The sequence below is a fragment of the Dinoponera quadriceps genome, unplaced genomic scaffold, assembly GCF_001313825.1.
Source record: "Dinoponera quadriceps isolate SergipeBrazil2010 unplaced genomic scaffold, ASM131382v1 scaffold37, whole genome shotgun sequence".
NCBI lineage: Eukaryota > Metazoa > Arthropoda > Insecta > Hymenoptera > Formicidae > Dinoponera > Dinoponera quadriceps.
The window spans coordinates 2845867-2857151 of NW_014554446.1; the positions used below are offsets into that span (position 1 = coordinate 2845867).

The following is an 11285-nucleotide window of genomic DNA, read 5'->3' on the forward strand; positions in this document are numbered from 1 at the left end:
ATTTTTATCTCTGTTACGGTTATCTCACGATAAAATTCGGTTCGTCGCACTTTCCATCAAATTACTCAGCGTATCGGCACACGCGATGACGCGCGAAGCTTCATTGAAGGTCCTACGGTTTACGTTACCATAGCAATGAGTTTAACATTGGAGATATGTTATGTCAATCATAGATAAGCGCACTGTACATACATACAACGGGACATATAGCGGGGTGATAACGCGGCAAATAATTAGAAACGGCCCGTTCATACGGGGGGAAATATTAATATTTACACATTCACATAATTGACGGTCGCTCGGACGAACAAGGATTAAAGGATGCGCAGTAAATGTTGTATCATCAGATAGACAGATTATTGTTCCCTTCAACGTAAATATTTATTGTATATTTTTATACATGACATTGCTTTCAGAATAATACTTTCATAAGTGATAGAGTAATTTTGCTTCACACGCGTATCCGGCAATTCAATGTTCATCAATGGCCGCTGTGCTAATTTGCAGGTTTCCTCTTCTCGTGATGTATTACGCGCGATAGAAGAGAGAAATATATATATGTATGTATATATATATATATAAATATATATATATATATATTTATGAAGATGTAACAATGCGATGTAATATATATTTCTTTTATATATTCTTAGGTGTTCCAGCAACGCAAAATACAAAGTTTCGTCACGATATTTAATTTTGTTAGAATCTCTATTTTTAACGCATATATATATATATATATATATATATATAATCATGACAACTTTTACGTCCTCATGCGTTTTGATTGTCACTCGTTTCTGATATACATGTGTACACACTGTCTTGATCCCGCTATACATCTAAATAGGCAACGTTAAGTACTTCCCTCACACTTACGCTCATTATTCCGGAGATACTCGCGTTAGTGAATACAACGAGAAACGTTCAGCAAAATTATCCGTGACATTCGCTGTCGCTAAATCCGTGTATTTATGCATGTATGTACGGTGTGTAGCTTAGGAGTGCGTGTGTGTGTGTGTAGGTCACGTCTACACATGTGTACCTGTGTATATGTGTGAAAATAAGACGTGTTTGGACCCCGCAACCTCCTGGCATGTCCTCGCGCATTATGATTGGAGTTCAATTGCACACGTACAGACGAACGATTTCAAGTGGTAAAGGCGAAAGAGCGCGCGTGGTGGCTCACGAAAACGGTGATGACGAACGCCCCATGCATTCGTTAATCCCGCAGCGGGCAAAATACGTAGACGGCACACGCTCCGCAATGCGATTCACGATGGAAACCGGGGACCGTTGGATTTATTGATTTTCTTTTCGGTAGCGTCCTGCCGGTTTCAACGGCGAAGTATAGTCATCCCCGGCTACACGCTGATAGTAGTCGTGGTGGTAGTAACAGTAGCGGAGCAGTAGCAGCAGCAGAGCAAAGTTACACGAGAGTTAGTCACGTGTTTCGTGTAATTTGATCTTTTGACATCGCGAGATCGCACGTAGGATACTCGAAAAAGGCGCGAGCGATCTCGACGTATCATTGGATAAGTATCTCTCTTTCTGAAGTCGAGTTTCATCCCGGACGATCTTGACCGACGAGAATTCGATTTCGCATTTCGCATCGGGTGGAAACTGGACGCCGCGTCTTTTCCGGAATACCCTGTGTGTCTAACGACAGTTACGTTCAATTAAATCTAACGACTTACGGCACGTATACGATGACTGATTGATTGATCGATACAGGTACATTCAAAGTGAGTAACACGGGTAACGCACAACGCGCTGAAAAACTTACGGTCGGTTACGATATTCGCGTCCCTATTGTTATGTACAACGTCATCAACATATTCGGATAATCTTCCTCGACAGGTTTTAACGAGCTTTCCACAGAGATATCCACACGTATCCACGGGAGGACTTCTATTGAAATAAATATAATAATACTGCTCGTTTTCACATTTCCGGCGACGATGACATGCATGTGTTGACAGTTCCATGTACTAACGCTATTGATCGGATTCTCTTGTGCGGTTAACAAGCGATATCAGCGGCGTTGGTATATTGCTTATCTGTAGCGGAACCCTCTTCAACAGCTTTCGAGCCAAAAGTAATATTGACAAAATTGACACGAGACGCAATATGTTCGATATTAATTTTCTGGACATTCTACGAATGCATACACAGAGAAAAAGGGTTTCTTTAGATTTAGCATTTCTATTTATTCGACTAAAATTTGTTTCATAGAAACAACATATACGGAAATATTAATTGTTTGAGTAAAAATTTTATTCAAGAAAAAGCTTTATTATTTAATAGAATCTCATTCAAGAAAAAGCTTTATTATTTAATATAAAAAACGCTATTATTTGAATTAATATTTTTTAACCAAATAAAATATTGTTTGGTTACAATATATTATTTGGTTACAATAAATATGTTAAATGAAACAAATAGTTTCTTTATAAGAAAATTATCTTTCGTTACAAACAAATTTTTTATTTAAGATAAAGATATGTATTCGTTGAAAAGTTTAACAATCGTATTTATTAGTTGAAACATTAGTTTCTTTGGAGCATGTCAATGATGAAACTGATTTGGATACAATAAAATTTATTAAATATGAAGATATCTTTTTCTCAGTGTACGTATATACGCAAAGAGCACAATATTCGTTATAAATGTATAGTCAGTCGGTTATCCTTTTAGCAAAAAAGCAACGTTCAAGGGAAACGAATTGATCCGAAACCATCCAAATACACGATATTTACGCCTATAATATTTCTAATTACAATCACATGCATGTTATTGCTGTGCTTAATACTGTCTCTGAATTTATTAGATAAAATTTATATATATATATATATATATATATATATATCTTGAACACATTCAACATATTATAAATTTTGAATTTGCAATCTGTAACCGGAATATGGATGCGACACAGCGAATCTCTATATTTTTTTTACTGTTTCCACCAAACATCAGAAGTCTCTAAATTATTTATTCTATAAGATTTCACCATGTAATTCATATCATCGCTCTTCTTCTCAGCTGTACACTGCTTACTAATCTTTCGGAACACAATCCCTCCAATCTTTACGCGATATAAAACTAGCTTTGTAGGTGTGCACATACCGTCACTTTACTAACCAGGACAGAGGAAACGGTAAAACGACCGAAACACTCCGTGCGAAACGCTCTTCTGATCTGCGTGCGAAGATCGCCCTTTCGCACATTTGCTCGATCGAGACGAATTTGATATTGCGAATACACACGAGAAACTGTTTATTGTCGCGACATTATCGCGACATTGTTGTTTATCAGAGAAACTCATAGAATCGGAAGGGCATACCTAACAGTTAACACGTGACATATTTACGGTCGTTTTGTACTTCGTCGGAGTAAAGAAAACGATTATTGCGCTATCCGAACGAACTGCGCGACGCATCTTTCCCTCGAAACAAGGCGCGTCCAATTAATTACACGTATTACACTTGTATTTTCCATTGAAACGCTAATACAGCATCCTTTCGTCTTCGGCCGCGACGATTCTACCGACATGTACTGACCAATACCAACCGACATCGAGATTAGAAAAAATCACGCCGGTCTTTCTTTCTCTTTTCAAGCATACGTCAGCGACGTCTCCGTGACGGCCTGTGACAGTGAGACGCGAGATCGAATTGACAACGAGACACTTAATCCTACGTTTGATTTGCGTCAATCGCAAGCTCGCACGACGGAACTGAAAATCCGGAAGTCATCGAACGGTTAAGGTCTTGTGAAGCGATACCGGTACGGAGTCCAGGCGAACAGTTCTAGGAAAAGAATACATATCCATTTGTCTATGTATCGCCTATGTTTGCACATCCTTTAGTGTTTTGTAGCATGCAAGTACCAGCGCGCAGGCCGTTATCTATCTCGCCGTCGCGATGTTCGGGATGCAAGAGATTAGCACGCACTCTGAAAACGTCCAGCTCGCTTGCGAGAAAGGTTCCGTCAATGAAATGGAAAGTCAACGCGCCACGCCATTCGCGTTACTTTCGCAGCCACAACGCGCACGGTGTGCAAATCGTAAATCATAGTTTTTTTTTTTTCTGCCGATGCGCAAGCTGCGATTGCATCCTCCCACTTTCTCTTTTCGCTCCGTAGCTCGCTATCGCTCTCTTTTTCCTCCCACACTGAGAAAAATGTCCGATCACATCTGATTGGGTAATCCAATTGCAAAGTAACAAACGGATATATATATATATATATATTCGATCAAGTGCGATGTCCGATCAAGTCGTGTCTTTATTCGATGAAAATTACAATGGATATAAACAAAAAGCGATTAATTTTCCGATTATATTTCGGTAACCGCATCGGTAACTTGATCGGATATTTTTATCGGATAAAAGTATTCATCACTTGATCGGGCAATAAAAATAACAATCGGACAGCATTTAATCAGTTTATCCGATGGAAGTTTTTCTCAGTGCAGTAATTTAGATCGAAGAGCGAAAACACCGAGAAAGGAATAAGCAATCGCGAATATGCCGTTTTCTAGTTCACTGTTATCGATCGAAAAAATTCAGCCACAGTCTAGCTGATGATTCTGCTAGTCTCGAAATTGTTTTTCGGAAGATAAGAATCAACCGAAACGGTGATTATTCCAGTCCTATTCGGTATTCGCGCTCTCTGATCGAAGTCAAAAATCCAAGCCAAGTGACAGAAATGACATCCCCGAGATATCGAAGATATTCGAAGAGTATCGCTTTCAGCATTCGGCCGGTAATTAACTTTCCCTCTCTAAGTTGTCCTCAGGCATGCTGTGTTCCGATGCAAGCTGCCGTTTCCAGTTGTGCTTAATGCTCGATGATGAAACATGCCGAATTGCTACTAATCTGATTGGTCTGTGAACGGTTTTCGGATGAGCGGTGTCTAAACGTAAAACGACCGTCCGATGGATTTGCCAGTGACAGACAAACGATCTTGCGTAAGGAGAAAAAAGTGCATGTTACGCTATTTCGTCGGCAAAATCTCGTCGGTGAATGCCTATAAGATAGAGAAACAGAGACGATGATTCGATATATTGTAATATTTACATCGAGAGGTCGAGTGGTCGGATATGATTCGTCGAGAAACGATCGGACAATCCGAAAACTCGCTCGTTTTCTCATCGTTTCTTTCAAACGGGGCAGTAACATCCGAGCATCGTTGCGACAACGATCGACGGAGGTACTTGATTAACACCGACTAACGAGATAACTAAATCTCTCGGGATGATCAATCGGATCAAATTGATCGGTGATGGTGAGGTCGACTCGTTCTCGGCCTGCCTGTAGGTGGTATGGGAGGATGTCCAATTGCAATCTGGTCGGTGGTGGAAGCGACATGACGATGAGAGAGAAAGAGAGAGAGAGAGAGAGAAAGAGAGAGTGAGAGAGAGAGAGAGAGAGCGCAATATGCAAAACTACTACTCTCGCTAAGGACTGGCAGTAGCGTAGCGGTCACTACACGGCGATTCACTCTACGATTTACCATGATTGGTGAAGCATGGGCAGAGTGCGTTCAGAATACGATTGCAGAATCCACGCGCTCGGTTGTTCCAGCCAGCGATGGTATCGCCACCCTTCAATCTACTACCTGCGTAAACACACACAGACGCGCGCGCACACGCATATATAGCCAGCGTGTAATATAAATATCAATCTAAAAAGGTAATTATAATGTAATGCTGCGCGTTCTACCTTGCAAGGTGGTTCTATGTTACTCGAGCGTAAGCGTAAGTGTAAAACATCCAACGAACCGGCGATACCTTCGATTAATTAGCAGCACCCGCGTGCTATTCATTGATTCGAACGCGCGTGTTCGCTAAGTCAGTCGGCGCATACACACACACAAACACATCTACGCTCGTCTATCGATCGTCCTCTCTATCAATTTTGTTATTCCTGCTGTCTCTATCTAATGATCTATAGCCATTTCTATGTGAAATCTAGCGGATCTATTTATCACGATCGCGATCTTGTTTACTCTTTGCCTACCTCTCCTTCCTTTTCTCGCGATTTTGCGCCGAGTATAATATTTTCTGCTTTATTTATATCCACCTTCTCTCCCTTCGGTACTGCCGGCGCGAGTAAAACGAGAATATTTCAGCCTCGCGTGCGAGAATATTTGAGTTTCGTGAAAATCGAAAGGTGAGATTGTACGCATCTTTCTTTTCTTTTCTTTCGCCTTTTGTTTCAACTTACCTTCGCCTGCGTCAGCTCCCTGAAACACAAAAGGGCAGCGTTGTACACCTGATCCCGGCGAAACGGTGAAATCCCTATGTATAGGCGATAAATAGATTTAGTCTGTCGTTAATAACGCGTTTGTCTTCGGCTCTCACGTCGCTCCGAAACTCTTCCTCTTTGAATGAGCGAGTTCAAGCGGGTTCATTACCTCCGACTGAACTTTCCTCTTCGAGGCTTCCGTGGCGGCGGTCTCTATCACATCGGTGATGAATTTCGTGGTCTCCCTCATGAGTTCCTCGTCCTCCTTGAAGGCCTCCTTCCTCTGCTCCAACGTCCCCGTCATCAGATTCTTCTCGTGTTCGTCCATGTCGTCGGAGCGAAATGAGATGGACATCCGGCCGGATCAAAATGTCATTAACGACGGCGGCTTTCGTGCCCTAGTCCTTCGCAAATAAAATTAATTCCAATCAAACACCGGGGGAACACCCTCGCCTGAATCGCGACCGAATTGATTTCGGAACTCACGGACGTCGCGAATGTCCGATTAACGGCTTGCCGACTGTAACGGTCTAAGTAAGACGATTTACTAAATAAAGGCTCGATGACCTAGACACTATGATGACACGATGACGAAAGCACTCGGATAATTATAGACTCAATTATCTCTCCGTCTCTCTCCCTCTGTGATCACCGGCTTGATAATAATTCACTCGAGATCCCCGCGATCGACCCTTCACACCTTCGAGTCTTCCGAGCATGTATTATCGGTCAATGTTCGAGGGGACTGAAAACGGCGTAATTTCGTACGGGAAAAAAAGTTTGCTTGAATTTATCTGACAATGGGTAAACAAACCGAACGCGTTTTGGCTGAAGGCAAGCCGAAAGAAAACAGAACCTCTGACTATAAGAGCCGAATTAATCGGGTCCCCTCAAACAAAATGCGTTCGTTCATCGTCGGGTAAATTCAACTAAACGTTCTTTTTCGAGTAAACTCGCAGAAAAGAGCGTGCGAATCGAAGTCCATTCCTCAACGAAAGCGAGCTAAGCGCGTGTTATGGATTTTTTTTAAATAGAACAAGACACAAATCATCGCTCCGAGTTCGCTCTTGTCTCTCACCATTAATAAACATGCCGGCCGCTTCACACGATCAATGGCTAAATCGATTCTATACTTTTAAAGCGAACGTCTCTCCGACTTTACTGCGTTTCCTGCGATTCACCGTGCATTTATAAAGTCCTTCATCAAGCGGACCTTTCGCATCGTCTTAATGCGGATCGCTGGTAAACGAGACCTCGAAATGGAAATTACGCCGGGTTTCAAATCCCGACATCGATTCGATCGGTATTCTGGGAATCCGCGGGACCAGCTACCGCTCTCCCGTCGCTGATCCCCCCGATAACGCGTATGACAGACCGCAATGTAAATACGACGGATATGCCACAGGTGGTGTGTGTTTCACCGCGCACACACTGACTCACTGACGCACCACGACAGTATATACACGCGTGTATCGCCGCTCGTTGAGGATGCCGACGATGTCGTGGTCGCCGGCCAAGGCCGGCGCGGAGTAGCCGAGGTCGAGACTGTTAATCGCTGATAAAGGCCCGGATTTGGCGACGAGCTACTCCTGGCGCCGGTCGTAGCGACGAGTCCTCCGAATTCGCGAGCTCGTACCTGCTTCCACAAGCATGTATTCACCTGACATGCAGCGACGAAGAAGTCTCGTGTTCTCTCTCTCTCTTTCCCTCCCTCTTTTTCTCTCCTTCTCTCTCTTTCTTTCTCTCTCTCGCGATGACTACGTTGTCAAACGGGCGGTTCGCAAGCGGAACGACCGGGATCCCGTCATTTTTTCTTTCAGCTCGTCCGCTCAGCCTGCTGTCCGGGTCGCGCTCCACCAGGTAATGATCGACGCGAGTCGCTACCAGCCGAAGCTCTCTTACCCGACTGGATATCACCCCAGCCAGCCGAAACGGAGCATGCGTCGGGGGCATGCAGCTATTAGGTTTTTATATCTTCGCCTATACCTCTTATCTGAGAGAATATGTACACATGCGCGTGCATACATGCGCGCACATAGGTACGTATATATTTACAGACCGGCACATGCGAACTAGAGAGTATTTACCGCCCTTACCTCGCGCGGATCTGGCGACCACCCGCGCGCTATCTCCGCCGCTTGACTGCGAGCGAGGTGAAATTTGAGGAAAAGTCGTCACCAGATTGGCGATTGTAGCCCGAAATGTTGACTCGTGTCGAGGGGGAGTAAACGACACTGACGTGAATTTGGCGAACTCCCGAGTCTGTCGAAGGCGGAGGGTGGAGTTCATGTCACCGTTGAATCTGCTCTCCCGGCTCTCCGCGCAAATTGCGCACAAGTGCGTATCCGCAACTGACCTTCCATTCCGCGCCTTGCTTATCGCTATGCGTGGCGGTCTGAAAATCGACTCGGTTCCGCTGATTTCTACGTCGCGTGATACTCGCTATTCATGTCACGCATGGTAACACGTTCTTCATTGTAATTAAAAACTTTCAGCGTGACATTTAACACGTTTGATATTAATTTCCGTTGGTTTGAATTATTCCAGATGGAAACGTTGAACATAGTATGCAAATATTTCATGTATGCTTTGTGATGTCACTATAATATAGCGCAACATGTTTATTAAAATACGCTTATTTCAAGAAGTGTTCATTTAATATGCCATAATTTTAGTCAAAATATTAATTTCTTATTACTAAAATAACTCCGGACTAATTGCATTCTTTTTTTCCTAATGGGAATATTTTGCTAAAAATATTATGAAATCGGCGAAAAGTAAAATGAAAATTATAGAAAAATTACTGAATATATTTCAAGATGAATCATAATTTTCCTTATGAAATTTAATGTAATATTATGAAATTATACTGTTGGAAAGTAATAATTTTTTTGAAATATCGGATGTAAAATTTACTGAATTTTTATTGAAATATTGATAGAATAATAATAAAATGAGGTCAGTTGAAAGAGAATTTCAAATATACGGATATTAAAATACATTTTAGTATATGAAACAAAAAAATTAGTTTTAAATCAATAATAGATATTCTCATATATGTAAAAATATTATAAAATATTGTAAAAATATTATAACCTTAGATTTTTAATTTTGATTTGATTGAATTTGTATTAATTCAAATATACTCAATTCAAGACATCTAAGAATATTGCAATCTTCTTATTTATATATATGAATATTTATCATTGATTTAAAACTATTTTCCCCGTGTATAATTTCATTATATTTTCAGTAAAATATTACCATCAGCGTCGGACAAAATAAGCGGTAATATTCATGGCATCGGAATATTGCTACAGTATTGCCGTAATTTTCACGGCATCAGACGATCTTCTATTATATACTGACTGAAATGATTGTTACATGCAGACGCGTCCTAACGTACTTATGCTAGTCACTAAGCAGACAATGTACCGAAATGTCTATCCGGGATTAGTTGGAGCGTATATGTGTACACATAAGTTTGAGGTCGGACACACGCGGAATCCGTGCGTGAGGTACTTGTTGAATCCAGATTCTGTCGGAACGATGACGACGCACCTGCCACTCCGCAGCATTATTCTAAAATTAATCCGAAGCTGTGCGCCTCGGTTCTTTCCTGTACAACATATTAAGAAGATCACAACGCGCAAATTTGCACAATACACCTTGACGCGAGCTACAGACGAGAGCTTTTTAACGCGTTCCACTTAGTACGTCATTAAAGACACACACGCACACACACGCGTTGTCAGCTGTTTCATAATTGATGTCAACTGGTCGCAATTAGCGACACGCACTGTGCCAAGTGTTAGTTCCTCGTAAGATAAGTAATCGCGTTGTGTTTCACGCCAACTTCTCTAAGTACATTTCCGAGTCGCTCAACCTCGTCATAATGACGCGCTTGATCGTCGAATGTCGAATGGAAGAGGAAAAATCATGCGTCCTCCGATGCTCACCCTTTGCAAAACACGCTTTGGTAAAGATGTCGGTTCGGAAAGACGTTGTTAAATATAGTACGGACGCGCTTAATAGACAGAGGATCAATATGATCGCGACGCTGAATAATTTTTCCCCCGAGATGAAGCTTGCCACTCGATTACAGCCAACATGCATTTTTCTTCTTTTGCGGCGGACGTTCTGCACCACGTACACACGTCACACACGTGTTGTTCACCTACCTCGTTCGCAGCAGGTCTTTCTCCGAGCACCTGCGTTTAGTATCTATACAAATACAACGTTCACCTTGCGAAAAATCATATCTTGGAAATTACTAGTTTCTATCAGTGATATTACTATTTCACTGTAAAATCTACACCACTGAAACGTTATTGTTAAATCTATCGACCAAGTAAATTAAAAAAACGTTTACTCTTCCTCTCTTTGTTCATGTTATTAGAAAAATTCGTTGTAACATTTCCGAGGAAAATCTGTAAATATATTATATTCAACACACACACATATGTGAGTCATATCTGAAAACCGACTCAGCTCTTAACAGAAAAAATATAATCTAAACGTTGAACGAGATATGGAAGGAAGACGTTCTAGAATGTCCGACTTCCGTTCTAATTAGAAATTCCTCCAGCGTTCGGGGTATGCCTGAGTATCTCAAAGATGAGGGAACATAATTCCAGAAACTCCTTTTCTTCGGGAGCTTGCAACGTTCGAAAGTAGCTGGGCATACTTTGCGCGAAACTCAAATTAATCCCTCTCGCTTTGAAAGATTTAATTCTAAGCGGCTGAGCTGCGCTCTCTCCTTTTATTTTTAAAGCGGAACAAAATGGATTCATACACGATGCATCCGCGCTTCGAAGTAAAAAGAAAAAAGAATACCGAAAGAACGAAGCGAGGTAGAGAATTGCAGAGTTGAGACGAGTAGGAATCTTAACAATAGGGCAAGTGTATTATACTGCGTCGTACAATCGTCATCCGTTTGCCGTTTGTGACGGCACGTGTGAGTCGTCGTCGGCGCCGAGCCGCCGTTGACGGCATGCGCGATTGACTAACGCGAGCCGCCCCCCTCGGTCACGG

The 11285-nt window shown here is 42.0% G+C and overlaps 1 protein-coding gene across 9 annotated transcripts; it reads right to left on the bottom strand.

The window, feature by feature from the left end:
- Window positions 1–2980: 2980 nt before the first annotated feature.
- LOC106749275 lies at window positions 2981–11199 on the bottom strand. Of its 9 annotated transcripts, XM_014628582.1 has the most exons (6): window positions 8348–8884; window positions 7912–8157; window positions 6421–6655; window positions 6231–6249; window positions 5518–5622; window positions 2981–5349 (listed from the first exon to the last, which is right to left on the bottom strand). In XM_014628582.1, the coding sequence occupies exons 3-6, from the start codon at window positions 6604–6606 to the stop codon at window positions 5165–5167; spliced, it is 495 nt and encodes a 164-aa protein (XP_014484068.1). In that variant the 5' UTR covers window positions 6607–6655; window positions 7912–8157; window positions 8348–8884; the 3' UTR covers window positions 2981–5164. The 9 variants fall into 9 exon arrangements, with proteins under 9 accessions (XP_014484068.1, XP_014484113.1, XP_014484101.1 ...); XM_014628627.1 differs by lacking the exons at window positions 7912–8157; window positions 8348–8884 and adding an exon at window positions 11175–11199; XM_014628615.1 differs by lacking the exons at window positions 7912–8157; window positions 8348–8884 and adding an exon at window positions 11088–11173.
- Window positions 11200–11285: the final 86 nt, after the last annotated feature.